General features: G+C 42.6%; 1 protein-coding gene across 2 annotated transcripts in view; it reads left to right on the forward strand.

Annotated features, from left to right (window-relative positions):
- The window catches only part of SIN3A (SIN3 transcription regulator family member A), a 90985-nt gene that overhangs the window by 42938 nt on the left and 21794 nt on the right, over positions 1–26253 (forward strand). For both annotated transcript variants that reach the window (XM_030931704.1, XM_030931703.1), the window contains exons 4-15: positions 1636–1742; positions 2904–3186; positions 4257–4508; positions 5718–5870; positions 6016–6171; positions 8615–8704; positions 13851–13969; positions 15199–15409; positions 15966–16082; positions 19902–20140; positions 21378–21561; positions 23440–24013. In XM_030931704.1, coding sequence (XP_030787564.1) covers positions 1636–1742; positions 2904–3186; positions 4257–4508; positions 5718–5870; positions 6016–6171; positions 8615–8704; positions 13851–13969; positions 15199–15409; positions 15966–16082; positions 19902–20140; positions 21378–21561; positions 23440–24013 — 2485 coding nt within the window. The remainder of the gene's footprint in view (positions 1–1635; positions 1743–2903; positions 3187–4256; positions 4509–5717; positions 5871–6015; positions 6172–8614; positions 8705–13850; positions 13970–15198; positions 15410–15965; positions 16083–19901; positions 20141–21377; positions 21562–23439; positions 24014–26253) is intronic.

The raw sequence follows: 26253 nt of genomic DNA on the forward strand, positions 1-26253 counted from the left end.
CATTTTCCTTTTTCCCTTTGGGTACCTCCTCGCTCTCCTTTGCGGGGGACTCTTTTTATTTTTTGAGACCGAATTTCGCTCTTGCCCAGGCTGATGTGTAATGGCATGATCTCGACTCACCACAACCTCCACCTCCTGGGTTCAAGTGATTCCCTTGCCTCAGACTCCCAAGTAGTTGGCATTACAGACATGCACCACCATGCCTGGCTAATTTTTGTATTTTTAGTAGAGATGGGTTTCTCCATGTTGGTCAGGCTGGTCTTGAACTCCTGACCTCAGATGAGCCTCCCGCCTCTGCCTCTCAAAGTGCTGGGATTACAGGTGTGAGCCACTGCGCCCGGCCTGCGGGGGCCTTTTTAGTGTTGGGCTCTGGCTTTGGAGGAGCAGGTTTAACAGACAGCGTTGCAGATCTTCTCTGGGTCTGCACCTTGTTCACCTTGCTGTATTGTTCACCTGCTCATTGTTCACCTTGGCTGTATCTCCTTTAGCATCCCCTTCAGGCTTTCTCTTGGGTGTGGTAGTGTTGCAGAAGGATGTAAGTGCTGGGTGCAGGATGCAGTGGCATGCGAGCTTTGATCGGTCCGACAGTCACTCTGGCCTCTTCTTCCTCACAGTGCTCTGTGGTGGATCACTTTTGAATGCTGGCTCTCCCCTAGCTCTCCTATTCAGTCAGTTACCCAATCCTGTCACTTCTGCTACCCAACAAGCTTTTTTATCTATGCAGTTGTCTCTGTTGTTCTGGGCCAGTACTATAATTCAAGCCACTGTTTTCACAGTTGTTCAGTTATTCTTGTAGCATAACTGGTCTTCCTACCTCCTTTCAGTCTTTTCTGCTCTTGTGCCAATTTTTTCTCAACACTGTAGTCAAATCGCGTACACGAAAATGCAGATGATAAAAATCTAAATTGCTTTTTCACAAGATTTACAAATCCTTTCAGAATCTAGATCCTACTTTTTTTTCTGTCTCATCTTGTTACTTTTCCTTCCAGTGCTCCTCTTCACTACAGGTCCTCCAGCCAAACTAAACTTTTCAGATTTCTAAATATCCCATATCGTATCCTGTCTAGGATTTTGCCCATGCTGCTGCCTTTGGTTTTTTTCACTGGTCTTTACTTTTGCTGGCTTATATTCATCTTTAGGTCTCAGTTTATACATTACCTCCTAGGGAAGCCTCACTTTTTTGGTGGGGAAGACGTGTCCTTCCCATGTCATCTCCAGGCATTGAGTGTTACTGGGTTACCCGCTGTGTTATGATTCCTGACTACATACAAACAAACGTCTGTAGACAAGGGGCTACAAATTATTTGTCATTGAATCCTTGGTACTCACATTGGGCCTGGCATGTTGCAGTTTAGTAGATACTTACGAAATGAATTAATGAATAAATGACATATCATTGTAATTATTCTTCACTGATCATTCTGTTCAAAATTATCCAAGGCAAGGCTACAGATTTTATGAGTTGATTATTATTTTAAGCTTGAGTTTATTACTGACATCCGTACTAACTTTTAAGTATATATTTAATATATTTTTATTTCATTTACTGTGTTAAGCATACTTAGGCATAATTTTTTTTTTTGTAATTGTGAGCTTACTTTCTTTTTATAACCTTGATATTTATCCCTGCCTCAGGTGGAGGATGCGCTGTCTTATCTTGACCAGGTGAAGCTGCAATTTGGTAGTCAGCCTCAGGTCTACAATGATTTCCTTGACATCATGAAGGAATTTAAATCTCAGAGGTAAAAGATGTGTGATTGTACTCAAGCTTTGTATCTGGCATATTGATTTTCGAAAGGAGAAGATAGTTTATTTACTGGAAGATAAAGGATGCTCCTTTCTGCGGCTGAATTTTCAAAATCATGCCTTTATTTTATGCATTCCTTTATTGATGGAAATTATGGCCACTAGACTGTTTTATCCTTATTGGTAAATTTTTGTTAACTAAAGTTTTTCAGTGCTTTGTCTCAGTCAGGGAAGTAGCACTGGTAGTGATTTAGGCTACTTGGTTTCTGAATTGATTTAGATACTCTTACATTCTGGCATGGTTCACTGTTGTAAACTGTTGTACTCATAGTTCACTGTTGTAACTCATCTGAACAATGTAGATTTGTGCTGAAATGATATATACTGATATATCAAAGAGTGGATCTTGTTTGGGATATGTAGCTTTCTATGTATTGTCTGAGTATCTGCTTGGTAGGATTATTACCATGAACATATATTCTGTTCAAAATTTTGACGACTACAAAAATTAGCCGGGCATGGTGGCAGGTGCCTGTAATCCCAGCTACATGGGAGGCTGAGGCAGGAGAATTGCTTGAACCTGGGAGGCGGAGGCCGTAGTGTGCCAAGATTATGCTACTGCATTCCAGTCTGGGCAACAGAATGAGACAGTGTTTCAAAAAAAAAAAAAAAATTGTGGCCGAATATCTTTCAATCTCAGAGTTCTTTGTGTGTTAATTTTAAAATGCGTAGATTATCTGTTTTCCTGTTTAGAGAAAACCTAGTAGGAAGTGAAATTTTGGCTGAGTGAGGTGGCTCATGCCTGTAACCCCAGCACTTTGGGAGGCTGAGGTGGGCGGATCACCTGACGTCAGGAGTTCGAGACCAGCCTGGCCAACATGGTGAAACCCCATCTCTACTAACAATACAAAAATCAGCCGAGTGTGGTGGCACATGCCTGTAATCTCAGCTACTTGGGAGGCTGAGGCAGGAGAATCACTTGAACTTGGGAGGCGGAGGTTGCAGTGAGCCAGGATCCCAAGATCGTACCACTACACTCCAGTCTGGGTGACAGAGTGAGACTCCATCTCAAAAGAAAAAAGAAATGTGAATTTTTTTATGACCAGGGTGTTTGTCAAGCTTACAGTTCATCACTTTTCTTTTTGTTTTTTTATCAGCATCGACACCCCAGGAGTGATTAGTCGTGTGTCCCAGCTATTCAAAGGCCACCCCGATCTGATAATGGGATTCAACACCTTCTTGCCCCCTGGCTACAAAATTGAGGTGCAGACCAATGACATGGTGAATGTGACAACTCCTGGCCAGGTTCATCAGATTCCCACCCATGGCATCCAGCCCCAGCCTCAACCACCACCCCAACATCCTTCCCAGCCTTCAACCCAGTCAGCCCCAGCTCCTGCCCAGCCAGCTCCTCAGCCCCCACCTGCCAAAGTCAGCAAGGTGAGCACTTGGAAAATATTGCATCAATGTGAATGCATCCCTAGAAAGTACCTTCGTTTGACATTTCCCATTTATATAAGACTTAGATACTGAGACACAAGGTTACAAAGATTTCATCAGAGAAAAATGCAGTTTCACTATGTTTCATTTCACTATGACATGGTTCACATTTACACACCACTTAGATATCTATTTAAATCAACACAGCAACAACTTCCAAGGTCTTTCTCTTTACAGTTTCTGCTTATAAAACCATGAACATCCCAACAGGTGGTGACTTTGTGTAGTAGTAGTTGATAGCACAGACAGAAACCATCCTCTTATGGTCAAATTGTGCTACTGCCCACATGTTTGTTTTATGAAAGTTACTTCACTTACTAGATTATATCAAGCTAAGTAGAAGCTAAGCCAGATATAGCCAGATTATATCAAGCTAAGTAGAAGATCTAATGAACAGTGATGGTGATGATGATGAAGATGGGGTGTTCTTGGTCTAGAACCACACTGTCTGACACAGTAGCCACTAGCCACATAGCACTATTTAAATTTAAATTAAATTCAGTTTTTCATTTGCACTAGCTTTTAAGTGCTCAGTAACCACATGTGGCTAGTGGCTGTGTATTTAAGACAGTGCAATAAAGGACATTTCCATCATCTCAGTTCTACAGGACAGAGTTGGCATAGAAGACTATGTGGAGCTGCTGCAACAATTGAAGTGTTGTCTTTTTGTTGACATCAAAAGGCTGTGTAGAATGAGCTTTTTTCTACGTGTACTTGTTGAGCTACTAAGCTAAAACGTTGCATATGAAAAATTCTTCACTGTAATTGGAGATGGCTCCAGTTTTAAGGTTTTATTTAGAAAATGTGAGACTGAGATATTTGTATCAGCATGTTTGAACTCTCTACAACTCCCACTGTTGCCCAGTATGATTTGTGTTGGACTAAAAAGGCCTGGCCTGAGTGAGTAAATAAAGGATATACGTTGACACTTTGTTTCTCTTTAGTTTGAACTTTCCTTCTATCAACTCATCTATGCATCTGAGGAGAATAAAGACTTTTTTTCTTTTTAGCCCTCCCAACTACAAGCACATACTCCAGCCAGTCAGCAGACTCCCCCACTTCCACCGTATGCATCCCCACGTTCTCCGCCAGTCCAGCCTCACACACCAGTGACAATCTCATTGGGAACGGCCCCATCCTTGCAGAACAATCAACCTGTGGAATTTAATCATGCCATCAACTATGTTAATAAGATCAAGAACAGATTCCAGGGCCAACCAGACATCTACAAAGCATTCCTGGAGATTTTGCACACATATCAGGTAAGAAGAGTGCCCATTCAGGTTGTCTTAATCAGGCCATCTAGTCAAAGAACAACTTAAGTAACCATTATTGTGTCCATTAATTCGCACTGGAAATTAGCCAGTTAGAAACTACCATACGTGTTTATAAAGCCAGTTTTTTTGTTTGTTTGTTTTTTGAGAGGGAGTCTTGCATTGTCACCCAGGCTGGAGTGCAGTGGTGTGATCTCGGCTCACTGCAACCTCCGCCTCCAGGTTCAAGTGATTCTCCTGCCTTAGCCTCCCTAGTAACTGGGATTACAGGCGCCTGCCACCATGCCCAGCTAATTTTTTGTATTGTTAGTAGAGACGGGATTTCACTATGTTGGCTAGGCTGGTCTCGAACTCCTGACCTTGTGATCCGCCTGCCTCGGCCTCCCAAAGTGCTGGGATTGCAGGTGTGAGCCACCACACCCATGCTATAAAGCCAGTTTTATTTGCCTGACTTGATTGCCCTGCAACATTCAGTTAGGATTTTTTTCTAAGACAGAGTTTTGCTCTTTTTGCCTAGGACTGGAGTGCAGTGGTGCAATGTCGGCTCACTGCAGCCTCCACCTCCCGGGTTCAAGTGATTTGTTGTATTTTTAGTAGAGATGGGGTTTCAACATATTGGCCAGGCTGGTCTCAAACTCCTGACCTCAGGTGATCTGCCCGCCATGGCCTCCCAAAGTGCTGGGATTGCAGGTGTGAGCCACTGCGCCTGGCCTCAGTCAGGATTTTTAGTCACTATCCCATGAAATGAAGCTCTGTTTTATCTGGGACAGTTAGATAGTGACTTATTTAGTCTAGTTAACCTACAGTAGAAGGAGGAGAAATTTCTAAGGTTTTGTCAGTTGGTAGTGGTCCCCCGGCCATTAATATTTATTGCCCTAGGCCGGGCATGGTGTCTCACACCTGTAATCCCAGCACTTTGGGAGGCTGAGACGAGTGCACTCCAGCCTGAGCAACAAGAGTGAAACTCCATCTCAAAAAAATTTACTACCCTAGTTTTGAAAGGAATTGTCATCCACCATCTTGCACTTTTTTCTCAACTTGAAATTTTCATTTGTGGTCAGAACGGGTGCTGAGAACCTAGACTTTCTTCTTACATGCAGCCTAAGTAGATAACAGTGATTCCAGAAAGTGTGCAAAGATGAGCGACTCAAAACAGTAGCTCTTTAATGTGATCTCTTTTCATTTGCAATTCCTCAGAAAGAGCAGAGAAATGCCAAGGAAGCTGGAGGAAACTATACTCCAGCGTTGACAGAGCAGGAGGTGTATGCCCAGGTTGCGCGTCTCTTTAAAAACCAGGAAGATTTGTTGTCAGAGTTTGGACAATTCCTACCAGATGCCAACAGCTCCGTGGTATGTTTTTTTTTTTGTAAGAATTAGACTATTTATTATTATTATCTTAGAGAAGTTGGAAAACGGTGCTCAGAAGGGGACTTTTCCTAGATGATATTTGTTTACTTTGATAAGAGCATTAATCTCTTTAATGTGTCTTAATCAGCTTTTAAGCAAAACAACTGCTGAGAAGGTTGATTCTGTGAGAAATGATCATGGAGGCACTGTCAAGAAGCCCCAACTGAACAACAAGCCGCAGAGGCCCAGCCAGAATGGCTGCCAGATCCGCAGACACCCTACAGGAACCACGCCTCCAGTTAAGGTGAGAATGGGCAGCAGCTGCTCATTTTGACACTCACAAGCAATTCTAAGGGAGAGGTACGCTAGAGATGGTCACGTGTTCTTAAGTGCGTTAACAGTTGGGTCCTAGATATTTGGAGCAAGTTAGTATGTGTCATAGAAACTCAGTGCAAAGTTTATCTGGCTTTGCAAAAGAGATTAGAATAACATTGATTGCTTGGATTACTGTACTTTTTTGAGTTCTTTATTATCTCCTTTGCAATGAGCTGTCATTTCTTTAATGTTTTGGTTGCTACTAAGAATTTCCAATACTTAAAATTTTTTTCACTTCTTTTTTTTTTTTTGATACAGAGTCTCGCTCTGTCACCCAGACTGGAGTGCAGTGGCATGATCTCGGCTCACTGCAACCTCTGCCTCCTGGGTTCAAGCAGTTCTCCTGCCTCAGCCTCCTAAGTAAATGGGACTACAGGCGTGTGCCACCACACCCAGCTAATTTTTGCATTTTTAGTAGAGATGGAGTTTCGCCATGTTGGCCAGGCTGGTCTTGAACTCCTGAAGTCAGGAGTTCCACCCGCCTTGGCCTCCCAAAGTGCTGGAATTACAGGCATGAGCCACCGTGCCTGGCCACGTCTTATTTGATGCTTTAAATCTGCCTTGTGTTAAGAAAGAACATTCTTGAGTTTGAGAATTATTTCAGAAATAAATGATCTCTGAGGTCCTCTTGTGAGTAGAGTGCATGTGCTTTTTGAGGTCTCTTTGGTCTAGAACCCTGTCCTGCTCAAAGTTCTTTGCTGGGTTACCAGATCTTGTCTGTATCATCTTAATCTCCAAGGCAGGACCTTTGGGCTGTAGCAGAGGGAAGTCTTAAACTCCTATTAGTAATTCATTACGTGATGTTTTTTATTATATTTAACACTGATGGTCTGTCTGCAGAAAGCACAGCTTGCTCCCTTCTTTGATGTAACACAGCTGTGATAGGGAGAGCGCTAGTTACATGTATTGAATGTTGAATTCTTCAGTGAATTTCAAAGCAATATGTAATATGGAAGAGATAGATGTGTCTGCAGAATTAAATAATGACAAAAGTTTCTAATAGTAAGAGGTGTTTCTGTCCTCTAATAGTAAGAGGTGACTGATAAAATAGTAAGTGACTACAAGGTCTCACATACTAGGTGTTACTAACACTTTTGAAGTATCCTTTTTCATTAGTGTTTGTCATGGTTTCTTTTGAAATCAAGTTGAACATAATAATGGTTTCTATTTCTTCACTTCGGTAAAGAGAATTAGTTATATGGGTAGCAAGAATCAGCTCAGTAGATACACTCCATGCTTGGATTTACGTCCTCCCACTCTTGATTACCTACAGGTGGAAAGAATATAGTGGGGTCTTACAATTCTCCACCTACTTTCTGCATAGGCAGTGTAAGCAGAGGCTGCGGCTCTTAAGAAAGTATACTCTGAGATAGCCAAGGTAAATGTGCTACTTCTCACCAAGTTTGTGCATTTCTTCGTAGAGAGTAAGTGGTGGATTTCAAAAGTAACTTCTTGCTTGACAGGATTATATCATGGCCTGTTGGTTCCCTTTAAAAGAACAATATTAAATTAGTCTGAGGGGATATTGCTGGCAAGATAGTTATTTCTTCTATTAGAAAAATTATGCTTTTTTTTTTTTGAGATGGAGCCTCCCGGGTTCAAGCGATTCTCCTGTCTCAGCCTCCTGAGTAGTTGGGACCACAGGCACGCACCACCACACACAGCTGATTTTTTTTTGTATTTTTAGTAGAAGCGGGGTTTCACCATGTTGGCCAGGATGGTCTCAATCTCTTGACCTCATGATCTGCCCACCTTGGCCTCCCAAAGTGCTGAGATTACAGGCGTGAGCCCCCATGCCCAGCAAATTATGCTTTTTAAGTAAATTTTTACTTGAAATATTATTCAGGGTTAAAGATTGATTTCTGTCAATTTCAGGCTACGTGCACCAGCTCTTTTTACAAACAGCCTCTTCTCCCTCAACTGGTAGGAGAACAAAACAGTGGCATTAGAGTCAAAATGAAGTTACTTTGGGCCCCTAGAAAAAGTAAGGCTGTTCTAAAAGTTTGTCACAGTAATGTCATGATCATTTCTGGAGAAAACATTTCGGAGTAGAATGATCTTTGAACCTCTGTTGGAGAAAGAAACTTAACAGGCAAACTGAAATAGAAAATATGAGTAGAAATCTTAGAGGGTATGGAGTGAGTTGGTTAGAGTTCTCTCATTTGTTTCAAATTATTAATCAGCAGTGGTTTCAGTGTTGAAACCATTTATGAGTAGAAATCTTAGAGGGTATGGAGTGAGTTGGTTAGAGTTCTCTCATTTGTTTCAAATTATTAATCAGCAGTGGTTTCAGTGTTGAAACCATTGAACGCAGACAAAATTCAGAGAAAACCACTCTTTGAATCTCACATGTTTGTATCTTCCTTTTGCAGAAGAAACCCAAACTGCTCAATCTAAAGGATTCTTCCATGGCAGATGCCAGCAAACATGGTGGTGGAACAGAATCGTTATTTTTTGATAAGGTGAGTAATGGATGAGTTAGATTTGATAGTGCCTGTTAATGCCAAAAGAAAATCATCTTATCCCCCAAAGGTTTTGTTTTAAAGGTGTCAAACTAATTAGGGCTTTCTGTTTTTTAACATAGTTTCCCAGTTGTGAGTCCTTTGAGTCTGCTGGTACTATTAGCATAGCTAGAAAAATGGTAGCATTGTTTGCTTTGGTTTTATGAAGCAGTTTGGGGCAGAAGACAGAGTTTTAGAAAATGTATTATGTTTCTCTTGAAAGATGTTTGGAGCTCGCTGTTGTAGATATCCGGGTCTGTGTGGCAGGCAGTACCAGTGCCTGTACCAATTTTTGAGGATTTAAGATGACTTGTAATCTTATTGCTGTAATAGTTATTTGTAGTATGCATATATATAGCATTCAGGGGAATTTTGATTTACTTGCATGTTTTCAAAGCTACCCAAGTGATTCTAACGAGCAACCAGAGTTGAGATTATTGGCATAAATGATGTTGTGTGGTGCCTTAGTTTGGCCACATAAACCTAAGTGTGATTTGCTCCTTGGAGTCAACTTGATGATTAGCAGGAACTATTGGAGTTCTCACTGGTAGAAATCAACCTGGATTGATCTGTGGTGATTGACTCTATTTTGTGCCTCTTGGGTTTTGCAGAAGGGCAGATGATTTAACATCTCCATGATTGGTATCTCCTGATCTCTTTCTGTCTACCGTGCCTATGTGAGCTTTTTGCAGGAGAATCCTGCAAGAGTGTTGAGTTCTTAGCTCTGATGTGAACCATTACCAAAGTCTGCTTGGGCGGTTGGTGCTTTTAGACAAGTGTAGAAGTCTAGATCACAACCAATGAATGTCAAGAAAAGGGTAAGGAAGGGGAGCTGTTGTAAATTAAGAATTAAAAAATATATAAGCCAAATGTGACATGCAGACTTTGGATTCTGAATTTAAACGTCAGTTTATTTTTATTTTTATTTTTGAGACAGAGCTCGCTCTGTTGCCCAGCTTGGAGTGCAATGGTGCGATCTTGGCTCACTGCAACCTCCGCCTCCCCGGCTCAAGCGATTCTCCAGTGTCAGCCTCACAAACAGCTGGGACTACAGGCGCCTGCCACCGTGCCCAGCTGATTTTTGTGTTTTTAGTAGAGACAGGGTTTCACCATGTGGGCCAGACTAGTCTTGAACTCCTGACCTCAAGTGATCCACCCACCTCAGCCTCCCAAAGTGCTGGGATTACAGGTGTGAGCCACCACACCTGGCCAATAGCCAATTTTTAAGATATTAATTAGACAATTGAACTTAGTACAGACTCAATATTAGATGCTATTAAGGAATCTTTTTTACATTTTTGGGTTGTTTTTTATAGACGGAGTCTCGCTGTTATTGCCCAGGCTGGAGTGAAGTGGTGTGATCTTAGCTCACTGCAACCTCTACCTCCTGGGTTCAAGCGATTCTCCTTGCTTCAGCCTCCCAAGTAGCTAGCATTACAGGCGCCTGCCACAATGCCTGGCTAATGTTTATATTTTTGGTAGAGATGGGGTTTCACTGTGTTGGCCAGGCTGGTCTTGAACTCCTGACCTCAGGTGATCCGCCCACCTTCACCTCCCAAAGTGCTGGGATTACAGGTGTGAGCCACCACACCTGGCCTTTTTTATTTAAGAGATGGTCTCGCTCAGTCACCTAGGCTGGAACTCAGTGGTGCTTTCATAGCTTACTACAGCCTGGAACTCCTAGGCTCAAGTGATCCTTCTCACCCTCCTGAGTAGCTGGGACTTACAGGTACACACCACCACACTCAGCTAATTTTTAAAATTTTTTTGGAAAGAGGGGGGTCTCACTGTTTTGCCCTGACTGGTCTCAGACTCCTGGGCTCAGACAGTCCTCCTCCTTCAGCCTCAGCATTGGCCTCCCAAAGTGTTGAGATTACAGGCGTGAGCAACCATGCCTTGCCTTAAGGAATCTTCTGAAAATAAGTTAATTTCTAAGAGTAATGTTTTTTTTTTTTTTTTTCTTGAGACAGTTTCACTCCATTGCTGAGGCTGGAGTACATTGGCGCCATCTTGACTCACCACAGCCTCCACCCCCCGGGTTCACGCAATCCTCCGCCTTAGCCTTCCGAGTAGCTGGGATTACAGGTGCCCACCACCACACCCAGCTAATTTTTGTATGTTTCTTTTTTTTTTTTTTTTTTTTTTTTTTGAGACGGAGTCTTGCTCTGTCACCCAGGCTGGAGTGCAGTGGCCGGATCTCAGCTCACTGCAAGCTCCGCCTCCCGGGTTTACGCCATTCTCCTGCCTCAGCCTCCCGAGTAGCTGGGACTACATTAGCTGGGACTACAGGCGCCCGCCACCTCGCCCGGCTAGTTTTTTGTATTTTTTAGTAGAGACGGGGTTTCACCGTGTTAGCCAGGATGGCCTTGATCTCCTGACCTCGTGATCCACCCGTCTCGGCCTCCCGAAGTGCTGGGATTACAGGCTTGAGCCACCGCACCCGGCCTTTGTATGTTTAGTAGAGACAGGGTTTCACTATATTGGCCAGGCTGTCTGGAACTCCTGACCGTAGGTGATCTGCCTGCCTTGGCCTCCCAGAGTGTTGGGTTTACAGGCGTGAGTCACTGTGCCCAGTCCTTTAATAGCATTTTCTTAGTACTTTTTCTTAAACATATATACTATATCTAGATGAAATGTCTGGAATTTGGTTTAAAATGCAGTGGTAGGAGAAATGAGTATAGATGAAACAAAATATACTATAGATCATTGAGGTTAGGGTTGAGTACATAGGTTTGTTATATTTCTGTCTACTTTTGTGTATGTTTAAAAGCTAATAAAAAGTAAAGGTAAATAGGGTATACAGTATAACAGGTACAGTGCTCTTTTATCTTTAGCTTTAAAAGTCTAGATTCTATATAGTGTCTACTGATGAATAGTTAACGAAAAGCATACGGAAGTCTGGAGCAGGGGTTGCTGGTAAGCCACTTGGTTTGGTGGCAGTCTGTGGTCCTCACCAAAGGATCACAGTGCTAAATATTTACTTTGGAACTGAAGCCCCAGATTGGTAATCTGGCTAGGCTAGTTTTGCTTTGTCTATGCCATTGATCATTTTTGGGTTTTTGGTATTAAGATGCTCAATACTGTAAATAGAGGAAGAAAAAAAGACCAGATCAGAGGACAGAAGTATGTTAAGAGAGCATTATTCCAGATTACCAGAGTTTAAAACAGTCTTGGCGAAGGTTCTTGCTGTAAACATGCGTTAAGAGAGGCAACAGGCTGGGCACAGTGGCTCACACCTGTAATCCCAGCATTTCGGGAGGCCGAGGTGGGTGGATCACCTGAGGTCAGGAGTTTAAGACCAGCCTGGCCAACATGGTGAAAACGCCTCTCTACTAAAAATACAAAAAAAAAAAAATTAGCTGGGCATTGTGGCAGAGGCCTATAATCCCAGCTACTCGGGAGGCTGAGGAAGGAGAATTGCTTGAACCTGGGAGGTGGAGGTTGCAGTGAGCTGAGATCACACCATTGCACACCAGCCCTGGCAACAATAGTGAAACTCCATCTCAAAAAAAAAAAAGAAGCAACAGAAGCCGGGGTAATTCTGATATGGTCTGGAGAATCAAGCATATGAGAAGGTATACTCCGAGATCTCATTTTAAAAATTGTTACTACGGTAATTTTTTTTTCTTTTCTTTTTTTTAAGACGGAGTTTCACTCTTATTGCCTGGGCTGGAGTACAGTGGCGCGATCTCAGCTCACTGCAACCTCTGCCTCCTGGGTTCAAACGATTCTCCTGCCTCGGCCACCCGAGTCGCTGGGACTATAGGCGCCCGCCACCACACCTAGTTAATTTTTTTCTTTTTTTTTTTTTTTTTAGTAGAATGGCGTTTCATTATGTTGGCCAGGCTGGTCTCGAACTCCTGACCTCAGGTGATCCACCCTCCTCAGCCTCCTAAAGTGCTGGGATTATAGGCGTGAGCCACTGCGCCCAGCTGGAAAATTTTGAACATGCGTAAAGAGAATAGTAAAATGATTCCTCACGTACCGACCATCCAGCTTTAGCAGTTCCCAATCCTAGCCGATGTGTTTGTTTCATATATATTCCCACCCATCCCAGTTTATTTGGAGACAAATCGCAGATATATTATTTCATCCATGCATATTTTAGTAAGTTTCTTTTAAAAATGACTCCTTTTTGTGGCCAGGTACGGTGGCTCATGCCTATAATCCCAGCAGTTTGGGAGGCGAAGATGGGTGGATCACTTACGGTCAGGAGTTTGAGACTACCCTGGCCAATATGGTGAAACCTCGTCTCTACTAAAAATACAAAAATTAGCTGGGTGTAGCAGCACATGCCTGTAATCCCAGCTACTTGGGAGGCTGAGGCAGGAGAATTGGTTGAACCCAGGAGGCAGAGGTTACAGTGAGCTGAGATTGCACGACTGCACTTCAGCCTGAGCAACAGAGCTGCACTGCGTTTAAAAAACAAAACAAAACCAAAGAAAACTCCTTTTTGCAAACATAATCATTGTCACATCTAAAAAAACTAACATTGATTACTTAGCATCATAAAATATCAGTTCAAATTTCCCATTTTTATTTTATTTTTTTACTTATAAGACAGAGTCTTGCTCTGTCACCCACGCTGGATGGAGTACAGTGGCATTATCCCAGCTTGCTGCAACCTCTGCCTCCCAGGTTCAAGTGATTCTCATGTTTCACTCAGCCACCCGAGTACCTGGAATTAGAGGCATGTGCCATCATGCCTGGCTAATTTTTGTATTTTTAGTAGAGACAGGGTTTCCGCATGTTGTCCAGTCTGGTCTCGAAGTCCTGGCCTCCAGTGATCCACCCACCTTGGCCTCCCAAAGCACTGGGATTATAGGCATGAGCCACCACGCCCAGCCACAGATTTCCCCAATTTTTAAAAACGAATGACAGGACAGCCTGGGCAATATATGACCTCATCTCTACAAAAAATTTAGAAATTAGCCAGGCGTGGTGGCTCACACCTGTAGTCCCAGTTCCTTGGGAGGTTGAGGGTGGGAGGCTGCAGTGAGCTGAGATTACACCACTGCACTCCTTCCTGGGCGACAGAGCAAGGCCCTTTTCAATTCCCCACTTTAAGAAAAACAAAAACTGTTTTTCTTCCTGTTGTCTCCATAAGGTCCGAAAGGCTCTTCGGAGTGCAGAAGCCTATGAAAATTTCCTGCGCTGTCTTGTTATTTTTAACCAGGAGGTGATCTCTCGTGCTGAGCTTGTGCAACTAGTCTCTCCTTTCCTGGGGTAAGTGAAGTGAGGGGCTCAGCCCTGATTCATGATATGAGGCCAGGTGATATTTGATTTGTGAGAGTATGTGATAGGCAAAGTTAATTTACTTGAGATAGGTCAGTTGGCTCAAATGTGAGTGCCAAAAGAGTCCTGAGAAGTCTTCTAGTCCAGCTCTAGAGATGAGAAAATAGCGAGGGCATTAAGTATTTATTGACTAATGGCCAAGACTAGTGGTTTCCTGATCTTCTGACCAGTGCTGGATGTTTATCAAGAAAAATCTCTCCCAGAGTTCTGGAATTTTTTAAAAAATTATTATTATTATTATTATTATTATTTCTTTCTTTTTTTTTTTTTTTTTTTTTTTGAGATGAAGTCTCACTCTTGTTCCCCAGGCTAGAGTGTGATGGCGCAATCTTGGCTCACTACAACTTCTGCCTCCTGGGTTCAAGCGGTTCTCCTACTTCAAGCTACTGTCACCACACGCCCGGCTAATTTTTGTATTTTTTTTTAGTAGAGATGGGGGTTTTACCATGTTGGCCAGACTGGTATAGAACTCCTGACCTCAGGTGATCCACCTGCCTCGGCCTCCCAAAGTGCTGGGATTACAGGCATGAGCCACCACGCCAAGCCTGGAATCTTTACTATATTTGACAGCCTAAGAATTATGTGAACATTAAAGCAATCTTCTTTTTCTTTTTTTTTTTTGAGATGGAGTCTCGCTCTGTCACCCAGGCTGGAGAGCAGTGGCGCGATCTCGGCTCACTGCAAGCTCCGCCTCTCAGTTTCACACCATTCTCCTACCTCCGCCTCCCGAGTACCTGGGACTACAGGCGACCGCCATCACACCTGGCTAATTTTTTGTATTTTTATTAGAGACGGGGTTTCACCATGTTAGCCAGGATGATCTTGATCTGACCTCGTGATCCGCCCACCTCGGCCTCCCAAAGTGCTGGGATTATAGACGTGAGCCACTGCACCCAGCCTAAAGCAATATTCTTGATCAAAAGAATGGTTTGTTATTTTGCCTGGTTTCGGTACAACTCTTTTATCACCACTTTAACTGATCTGAGAGTATTTTATTAGAAAAAGGGGAAACCAAATGGTCAGAAGCAGTTCTTCTTAGGCAGGAAATAATTTGTCCCTGGTAGCAGATTTCTGATCCAAAACCAGATGGTAGTAGTCATACCTCAGGATAACTGCATCATGCCCCTAATTGCTTGTCACTTTTTGGTTTGATTCTTCAGGAAATTCCCTGAGTTGTTTAATTGGTTTAAAAACTTTCTGGGCTATAAGGAGTCTGTACATCTGGAAACTTATCCAAAGGAACGAGCCACAGAGGGCATTGCTATGGAGATAGATTATGCTTCTTGTAAACGATTGGGCTCCAGCTATCGAGCCTTACCAAAGAGTTACCAGCAGCCCAAGTGTACAGGAAGGACTCCTCTCTGTAAAGAGGTAAGGCCTTCCCTAGCAAGGATCAGCCCTGGGTCCTCAGCTTTTTTCGGAAGGGAGTTGTGGTACCAAGGATTGAGAATTTATATGAATAATGAAATTAAGAACCCTTTTAGTCCTTTTTTTAAAAAAAATGTTTTCTACTTTTTTGTTTGTTTTTGAGACAGGATTTCGTTTTGTCACCCAGGCTGGAGTGCTCATAGCGCCTCAACCTACTGGGCTCAAATGATCCTCCCAAGTACCTGGGACTTACACATGCCTTCACACCCAGCTAAAAATATAAAACTAGAAGTTTTTAGTTTTGTAAACATGGGGTCACTCCTCCTGCGCTCAAGTGATCTTCCTGCTTCATCCTCCCAAAGCACTGGAATTATATTTCCACTTATATTCAGAACACTTTTCTTACTAATACCTTTTTGTAAACTTGCTAAAGGTGAAATTTGTGAAGTAATGTTAGTTGCCTATTTCTCCGCTAGAGTTTTGTCTTTTTATTGAGAATGCTTAATCACCAGAAAGCTGTTTTAGGCTTTTGTTTCAGTCTCTCTTCTTCTACCCAAAGGTTTTAAATGATACCTGGGTTTCCTTCCCTTCGTGGTCTGAGGACTCCACCTTTGTGAGTTCCAAGAAGACTCAATATGAAGAACATATTTATCGTTGTGAAGATGAGCGCTTTGAGGTACAAGCTTCTTTGGCATTTGAAGTTGGGGGATATGGGAGATGCTCAGTGAAAGACTATCTTAATACCTGTCTCTGAGGGGTATTAAGATGGAAGAGCCAGAGGCTCACATTCTTCTGTGGTAAATGCTTGTTATGGTACTTTCCATGCTTTGTACATTGGTCAAATATATTAGTACATGTTTTATGGTAAATGTGACTTATCTAGGCCACTTTAGCTAGCCCTTTTAACTGAAATTGTCCATTGATGGCTGAATAATAGTTCTTTTGATTTTGCATGGCATTTTAAGATCATTGTGTTTTACATGGTGAAGAAAATCAGTATCCTAAGGTTTATAGTACTTTCTTGAAACTTTTTAAATTATTTAAGATCTGTATGTATCATTACCCTTAGCAAGTATCTTGCCATGGTTAGTAAACCAGCTGTGTTATGAGAACTGGAATTTTTCTTTCATGTTTCTGGTATTGATTGCTTTGTTTTGTTTTGTTTTTTTGAGACAGGGTCTCATTCTGTTGCCCAGGCTACAGTGCAGTGGCACAATCACAGTTCATTGCAGCCTCAACCTTCCAGGCTCAAGTGTGACCCTCCCACTCAGACCCCCACCCCTACCCACCACCAAGTTGCTGGGACTACAGGCATGTACTGCCATGCCTGGCTAATTTTTTTTTTTTTTTTTAAACTTTAAATTCTGGGATACATGTGCAGAACGTGCAGGTTTGTTACATAGATATACATGTGCCATGGGGGTTGCTGCACCTATCAACTCGTCATCTAGGTTTTAAGCCCCACATGCATTATGTATTTGTCCTAATACTCTCCCTCCCCTTGCCTCCCACCCCCTGCGGCTAATTTTTTGTTTTTTATAGAGATAGTGTTTTACTGCATTACCCAGGCTGGTCTCAAACTCTTGGGCCCAAGTGATCTTCCCATCCTGGCCTCCCAAAGTGCTGGGATTACAGACGTGAGCCACCATACCTGGCCTGATTGGCTCCTTTTGAAAGAAGGTTAAATTAGGGCCTTTTTTTTTTTTTTTTTTTTTTTTTTTGAGACAGAGTCTGGCTCTGTCGCCCAGGCTGGAGTGCGGTGGCCGGATCTCAGCTCACTGCAAGCTCCACCTCCCAGGTTTACGCCATTCTCCTGCCTCCGCCTCCCAAGTAGCTGGGACTACAGGCGCCCGCCTCGTCGCCCGGCTAGTTTTTTGTATTCTTTAGTAGAGACGGGGTTTCACCGTATTAGCCAGGATGGTCTCGATCTCGACCTTGTGATCCGCCCATCTCGGCCTCCCAAAGTACTGGGATTACAGGCTTGAGCCACTGCGCCCGGCCTTTTTTTTTTTTTTTTTTTTTTTAAAGACAGAGTATTGCTCTGTCACCCGGGCTGGAGTGCAGTGGTGTGATCTCGGCTCACTGCAACCTCTGCCTCACGAGTTTAAGCCATTATCCTGCCTCAGCCTCCCAGGTAGCTGGAACTACAGGTGCACGCCACTACACCCGGCTAATTTTTTTTGTATTGTTAGTGGAGACAGGTTTCACCATGTTGGCCAGGCTGGTCTGGAACTCCTGACCTCAAGTGACTCACCTGCCTTGGTCTCCCAAAGTGCTGGGACTACAACTGTGAGCCACTGCGCCTGTCCCAGGAACTTTATTTTGAAGTAGTTAGGAAGGGAAGAGTGGAGTGAATAAATGAGGTGGTAGAGGGCCCCATACCACCTATATCAGGAGGGGGACTACTGAAAGTGGGCTCAAAATCCCCAATGTGTTTATATGTCTGGTTTACATTATCATTTTAAAAAAGGGAAGTCTGGTTTGTCTAAAGAGGTAAAATGACATGTATCCTATTTAGTGTATCTATTACATTAAATTGACTGGCTGTGCTTATTTGTATGGATAGGTATCTTACTGTGTTTTTTTGTTTGTTTGTTTGTTTGTTTGTTTGTTTTTAAGTACTCTTTTAGCTCTTTGCCAGCTTTCCCTCCTCACACTTGCTTCAGCTGTTTCTGGTGTGTTTTTAATTAAGAGCCACGTGCTGCCTGGCCACTGGCAGGTGGTTGGCCATCTTTGCCCCAGCATTTATAAGGAGTTGCACCTATTTGCAGAAAACTAAATCATGACAGATGTTAACTTCCATAGGGAGTGTTATCAAGCTAAAGAAGGCATTTCAGCTGGGCACGGTGGCTCACGCTTGTAATCCCAGCACTTTGGGAGGCCGAGGTGGGCGGATCACGAGGTCAGGAGATCGAGACCACGGTGAAACCCCGTCTCTACTAAAAATACAAAAAATTAGCCAGGCGCGGTGGCGGGCGCCTGTAGTCCCAGCTACTCAGGAGGCTGAGGCAGGAGAATGGCGTGAACCCGGGAGGCGGAGTTTGCAGTGAGCTGAGGTCGAGATCACGCCACTGCACTCCAGCCTGGGCTACACAGTGAGACTCTGTCTCAAAAAAAAAAAAAGCATTTCTTTGTTACTTATGTTTAGTAAGGTTAGCTGATGAATTAGCAGAGCTTGGTGTCTGTTTTTGACAGAATGTTCCTATTCCCTCTCAACTGGTATGCCTCCAAATGAGAGGCAACTTCATTTCCCATTTATGACTACGAGGGCAAAGATGAAAGAAGTGGAGTAAGCATGTGTTTAAGATTTGGTGGGATGAGCTGGTTTGAAGGAACATGCTTTACCAATCAAGATAGGTTAGTAATGCTTCAGTACAGACAGCTCCCATATCTGAGTGACTTGTAAAGCCAGTGGGTTTAATTTCTAATCATTCTACATGTACATTGATATTTAGCAGGGGATTTGGCATATCAGAATCACTTGGGGATTCAGGCCAAGGGATTGCCACCATTATGATTGTTGCTAGTCATTAGGAGGAAAAGAGATCTCAGAAGGATCTGACACCTTTAAATGCTCCAGCCTAGAAGTGATAAACATGACTTCTTCTCAACTCATAACAACTCATTTGTCAGAACTAGTTACATGACCCTATCCAATCATAAGGGAGCCAGGAAGTTAGTCCATTTTTTGTCGGTAATTGGAGAGCAAGAGGGGCCAGAAATATTGACAAAATGATGACCACATTTCCAAAACAAGAAAATTTAGGGAACACCTCTGCAAACATTTGGTTGTAGACTGTTCATTTACTTCATTTTCTGTTTTTCATTTAGAGAACCTTATTTTAAGCTAAGGAAAAAGTAGACTCAAAGGTTGCCAGGAGTCCGATAAGAATTTAAATCATTACCCGCAGATACAACAGTGAACTCCTTAGGGTATGATAGTCACTGCTCTTATTATTACTGGATGTGGAACAAGGCTATTGAGTATTTTAGTATTTGAATATATTTAAATATTTCAAGTTAAATAAAAAAAAACTCTCAAGACAGAGCCGTCTTTTGGTATTGTTTTGATTGTTATTGTTTGTTCATAACGGATCTTAGCAATTCAGGAAAGTTCAGGGAAAAGTATCAGTAAAGTCATCATCTCCTGTTAGGTTCCTCTGGTCTAAGATCAGTAGTCTTAAGCAAAGCACACAGTGCAGGTGGTGGTGGTGATAACTACCGTTTATCCAGCTTCATCCTGTGGTTCTTATGTGCCAGGTATTGTGCTGAATACTTTATGTGGATTGTGTAATTTAATCCAGAAACAGGCTTGTGAGAGTAATAGGTGCTGTTATCCCTATTTTGCTGATAAAGAAACAGTCTTACGTAGCTAGTAGGGCAGAACCAGGATTCAGATCCAAGGAGTTTAACTTCCTACCTTATTTTTCTAATCACTACTCTATTCTCTTCTGATTTGGGTCCTGAGCATACCCTTCTTTGTCTTCCTCTTCAGCTTGATGTAGTTTTAGAGACCAATCTGGCAACAATCCGGGTTCTGGAAGCAATACAGAAGAAGCTTTCCCGCTTGTCTGCTGAGGAACAAGCCAAATTTCGCTTGGACAACACCCTTGGGGGCACATCAGAAGTCATCCATAGAAAAGCACTCCAGAGGATATATGCTGATAAAGCAGCTGACATCATTGATGGTCTGAGAAAGAATCCCTCCATTGCTGTTCCGATTGTCCTTAAAAGGTACCTGAGCAAATGTGCCCTTAGTGCTTTAGTGTGTACTTCATTACTGGTTCAGTGTCCCATTAAATAAGGCTCTCATTTTCAACCTGGTTGTCCCATGAGACCTCTCTTTCTCCCCAACCCTGGGGGAGTATTTTAAAATACAGAAAAGAAGATAATTACCACCCATGTTCCTGCCACACTCAGGACTAACTGTTGTTAACATCTTTGTGGTTTTTTTGTTTGTTTGGGACAAGATATCACTCTTTCACCCAGGCTGGAGTGCAGTAGTAAGAACACAGCTTACTGCAGCCGCACCTTCCCAGGCTCAGGTGATCCTCCCACCTTAGCCTCCTGAATAGCTGGGACTACAGGAGTACACCACCACACCCAGCTAATTTTTATTTATTTATTTATTTATTTATTTTTTTTTAATAGAGATAAGGTCTTGCTATGTTTCCCAGGCTGGCCTCTAACTTCTGGGCTCAAGCAACCCTCCTGCCTTGGCCTTCCCAAAGTCCTGGCATTACAGGCACTAGCTACACCATGCCCAGCCCCATGTCATTATTGACCACACTGTGAATCCTTTGTTAGGAGCTTGGTTCTCTCAGTATCATCTGGTAAAAACTAATTCTTATTTGCTGCACAGTTCACAAATACCCAGATTTTATTTGTCCTCCCTCATCTTCCCCTCAAGAGCTGGCACAGATTGATGGTTTCTTCTTCTTGCCTGTAGTATTTAACTTCTGGCTTTTGAAATATAGGTTATTCTTCAGTTTTAGTGCTGTTTTTTTGTCTTAGTCTGCTCTCTTCTGGGTTATTAGAAGCAGTTCTGATCAGAACTTTCCAGACTGTATCCAGAGGAACATAACTGTGCAAGTTCTCTGCTCTTGGACTTTTGTGTTTCTATTAGCATTGTGAACATTTTACAAAGTCCTACAGCAGAGAAACAAGAACTCTTTTTGCAAGGAATATTTACATCTCAAAGGTATTCCCTGGAATGCTGTTTGATAAGTAACCATTCTAGGTAAATTATTTGACTTTGAGATAACTCATTTCCCCAAAATAAGTCTTGGATAAGTAATTTCCTCATGAAACAGAGTTCGAGACTGGTTTGATAACATCCCAAGTTGCCAATAATTTTGACAGACCTAATATGGCTTTGACTTTTCTTGAACGAAAGTAAACCTGGCAAATTTCTTTCTTCTGAACCCTCTGAATTCCCATGTGTTGTTTCCATCCCTTCCCACTTCACTAGGTTGAAGATGAAAGAGGAAGAATGGCGAGAAGCTCAGCGAGGCTTTAACAAAGTATGGCGAGAACAAAATGAGAAATACTACTTGAAGTCGCTGGACCACCAGGGGATCAACTTTAAACAGAATGACACAAAGGTCCTGAGGTCTAAGAGCTTACTCAATGAGATTGAGAGTATCTATGATGAGGTGAGCTGGGGTTTTCTACATCTGTGAGAGGACTCTAGTCTATGTTTAGCACAGCTTTGATTTCTGGAAATTACCTTTGTTAAATGCAGGTGAGACTCTCTAAGACCTGTTGATTCTTGCTTTATAGCTGGCATAGCCTTTTCTATTCCTCATTCTACTATTTTAAATCTAAACTTTACCTTTATACCTAAGCTATTTGACTAGTTTCCTAGTTTACTATCCTGGTTTCAACTTATACCTCCTGCCTCCATTTTCCACTTCTCTCACTGCCTGTTTCCCTCAAACAATACCTTGTATTCATATAGTCCCTTCTCTCCTTACTACAGCTTCAAAACTTGTCATTGACCACCAAACTCTTTGTAATCCTTGCTTATTCAGCATGCCTACTAGAACTATAAATAGTACTAGGAGCTAGGATCAGAGATGAATAAGCAATCAATTCTGGTTTCCATGGGCTCAGTTTTAGCTGATGGATAGAAACATAAATGCAGTGCAATTGGGAATTCCTGGAGGGGGTGATCCTGAATTTTAAAAATAGTAAAATGAGCTCTTATGTGAACTCAAATCAGGCCGGGGACAGTGGCTCACGTCTGTAATCACAGCACTTTGGGAGGCCGAGGCGGGCGGATCACCTGAGGTCAGGAGTTAAGAGACCAACCCTGCCAACATGATGAAACCCCGTCTCTACTAAAAATACAAAAATTAGCCGGGCATGGTGGTGTGCACCTGTAGTCCCAGCTACTCAGGAGGCTGAGGTGGGGGAATGTCTTGAACCCAGGAGGCAGAGGATGCAATAAGCTGAGAACATGCCACTGCACTCTAGTCTGGGTGACAGAGCAAGACATCTCAAAATCAATAAAATAAATAAACTTAATCCTCCATATTTTGCTGATGTTACTTTGTCACCTTCCATACCCCCACCCCAGAAGTAAAGTAAATCCCAGACCTTATATCATATCCTCTATATAAATACTAGTCCAGAATTTTGAAAGATAGTCCCGCTGGGCACAATGGCTCCCGCCTATAATCCCATCATTTTGGGAGGCTGAGGTGGGCAGATCACTTGAGGCCAGGAGTTTGAAACCAGCCTGGGGACATGGTGAAACCTCATCTCTAACAAAAATACAAAAATTAGCCTGGCATGGTGGCACACTTCTGTAATCCCAGCTATGCAGGAGGCTGAAGCATGAGAATGGCTTGAACCTGGGAGATGGAGGTTATAGTGAACCAGGATTGCTCCACTGCACTCCAGCCTAAGTGACAGAGCGAGACCCTGTCAAAAAAAAAAAAAAAAGAAAAAGATGGCTCCAGTTCTGTCCCACTCGCCCTGTAAGTCACTGGTGTATAGAAGGTACCTGTATTTTGACATCAAACCACATCTCCATCATTACCTATTTGTTTCTGGAAGAGGGACAAAAATTATTGTTACGGTTCGGCCCTAAGTTTTGTTTTTGTTTTTTGTTTGGAGACAGAGTCTCACTCTGTTGCCCAGGCTGAAGTGCAGTAGTATGATCTCGGCATGCTGCAACCTTTGCCTCATGGGTTCAAGTGATTCTCCTGCCTTAGCATCCCGACGGCTGGGATTACAGGCACCCACCACCATGTTCAGCTAATTTTGTTATTTTTAGTAGAAATGGGGTTTCACCATGTTGGCCAGGCTAATCTCAAACTCCTGACCTCAAGTGATCGCCTTCCTTGGCCTACCAAAGTGCTGGGATTATAGGTGTGAGCCACCGCTCCCAACCCCAGGTCCTAAGTTTTTTATTAGAAAAATATAGACACTGTAGTTGATAATGAGATGTATGGCTGGTGTGGTCTCGTAGGCATGTTGTCGCTGTAGACACCTCACAGAATATTTTTGTGTCTCTGTCCCATCAGAGGCAAGAGCAGGCTACAGAGGAGAATGCTGGTGTACCTGTTGGCCCACACCTCTCACTTGCGTATGAAGACAAACAAATACTGGAAGATGCTGCTGCTCTGATTATCCACCATGTGAAGAGGCAGACAGGCATTCAGAAGGAGGACAAGTATAAGATAAAACAAATCATGCATCATTTTATTCCAGATTTGCTCTTTGCCCAAAGAGGTGATCTCTCAGATGTGGAGGAAGAGGAAGAAGAAGAGATGGATGTAGATGAAGCCACAGGGGCAGTTAAGAAGCACAATGGTGTTGGGAGCAGTCCCCCTAAGTCCAAGTTACTGTTTAGTAACACAGCAGCTCAAAAATTAAGAGGAATGGATGAAGTATACAACCTCTTCTATGTCAATAACAACTGGTATATTTTTATGCGACTGCACCAGATTCTCTGCCTGAGGCTGCTACGGATTTGTTCCCAAGCCGAACGACAAATTGAAGAAGAAAACCGAGAGAGAGAATGGGAACGGGAAGTGCTGGGCATAAAGCGAGACAAGAGTGACAGCCCTGCCATTCAGCTACGTCTCAAAGAACCTAGTGAGTGCTGAGACCTCTGATTTACAGAGGATGTGTGAGGTTGAGGACTTTAGAGCTACCTAGACTTGGGACTGCTTCTTTTATTAATAGAGCACAGGCCTTAGAGTCTGTGTAGTTGGTTAAACTCTCTGAATCTGTTTATCTGAAAAATGGAGATGCTAGTTGCCTTGTGCTGTTGCTTTGTGCAAAGTATCCTACACAGGGCTTAGATCATGGACACTTGGTCAGTGATTGGTATTGTGGACATACCAGGGAAGAGGGTATCACTGTTAATTTGTCAAATGGCAGATTTCTGGGTTACTGCCAGCTGTTTCAAAGTACAGATAGAGACTAAACTGTCACAATTTCAATCCATGACAGAACATAAATTCCTAGTGCTTAAAACAGAATTTTCTCATATTTTTGGGCAGGACTTCCATTTAACCAGTAGGGTTTATGGCTCATTCCTAATATGTAGAAATAATTTATGCAAAGGAGACTGGAACTCAAGAGGTGATGTGAGACATGGAGAACAGGCAAGACAGGGATACATATGTAGAACCCAGGAAAAGAAAAGTAAGTGAGGGTTCAGGACGCTGTCATGTGCTTTATGTAATTTTGTACTGCCTGCTTCCAGTTCACTTCATAAATTAAGTACTTGAGCTGTGAGCCAAAAGCTTTTTCATGAAGGATTTCTTCTGGGCTCTTAAGGAAATAGTCCATCTGAGGAGTGTATCTTTTCTTTTTTTTTTTGAGGCGGAGTCTCGCTCTGCTGCCCAGGCTGGAGTGCAGTGGCCGGATCTCAGCTCACTGCAAGCTCCGCCTCCCAGGTTCACGCCATTCTCCTGCCTCAGCCTCCCAAGTAGCTGGGACTACAGGTGCCCGCCATCTCGCCCGGGTAGTTTTTTGTATTTTTTAGTAGAGACGGGGTTTCACCGTGTTAGCCAGGATGGTCTCGATCTCCTGACCTCGTGATCCGCCCGTCTCGGCCTCCCAGAGTGCTGGGATTACAGGCTTGAGCCACCGCGCCCGGCCTCTTTTCTTTTTTTAAAAGTGTTGCTGATGTAGGAAGCTCAGATATGGCCCTAGCCTTCTATGTGTTGAGGAGCTAATGACACTGGAAGTTGTGAAAGCTTTTATCTGGACTAGTCCTAGCTTGAAAAAGATAAATTTTAGACCTCATTGTGGTGATTCAATCTACTTGGGTAGAAATTAGAAATAAAATGGCTTATTCCTGGCTTGGCCATGGACTTAACCTGGTTTGAGGCTTTACGTAGTATTGTCTTGTCTGATAATGCCAACCCTCACACTTACCATAGCTTGTTTGGACTCAAAACTTCATTCTGGCATAAAAGCAGTTTTCATAGCAGTGGTATATTTTGGAGTCTAAAGCCCATACCTATTCTATGAACCTAAACAATGTGATACTCTGTGATGAAACTCAAGCCAGTTGCCTCTTTTAAACAGTAATTGTCCTGTTTTGCCTGTTTTTAATGAATTCGTCAGACTTCAGATAAATGGAGACAACTCGGTTTTGCTCCTAGCATTTTTTCCCCAGCACAAACACGACTAGCAAGTAACCAATTAGTCAGTGACAAATAGTTGGTTTTGTAACTCTTCGTTTTAGTCAACTGTTTGTTGAAATGCAATGTATAGGCCGGGTGCAGTGGCTCACACCTGTAATCCCAGCACTTTGGGAGGCCGATGCGGGAGGATCACTTGAGGCCAGGAGTTTGAGAACAACCTGGTTAATAAGTGAGACCCCATCTCTACAAAAAAAAAATATATATATATATATATATACATATATACACACACACACACAAGGTACAGCATATATATATATATATATATATATATATATATAGAAAAGTATACAAATCAGAATTTTGAAGCTCAGTGAATTTTTACAGACTAGACGTACCTATGTTCAAGAAACGAAACATAACCAGTACTCTGATAACCAATCCTTTTTCCACTTTCTTGATTTCTAACACTAGAGATTAGATTTGTCTGTTTTTGAACTTTATATAAATGGGTCTTTAGTAAGCTAAAGGCAAAACTCTTTAACATTCCTTGTGCCCTCTGCTAGTTGCCAAATGTCTGTAACAACTGATGAGATTTATTCTAGCTAGTGGTTGAAATGATTCATGTGCAGTAAGTACAGACGATTTAATGCAATTTGTGAAATACAATGTTGCAAATCCATTTTTAAACAAAAGGACTTTGACAAATGCAGATTACTTCATTATTCATAAAGG

This window comes from Rhinopithecus roxellana, chromosome 5, assembly GCF_007565055.1.
Source record: "Rhinopithecus roxellana isolate Shanxi Qingling chromosome 5, ASM756505v1, whole genome shotgun sequence".
Classification (NCBI taxonomy): domain Eukaryota; kingdom Metazoa; phylum Chordata; class Mammalia; order Primates; family Cercopithecidae; genus Rhinopithecus; species Rhinopithecus roxellana.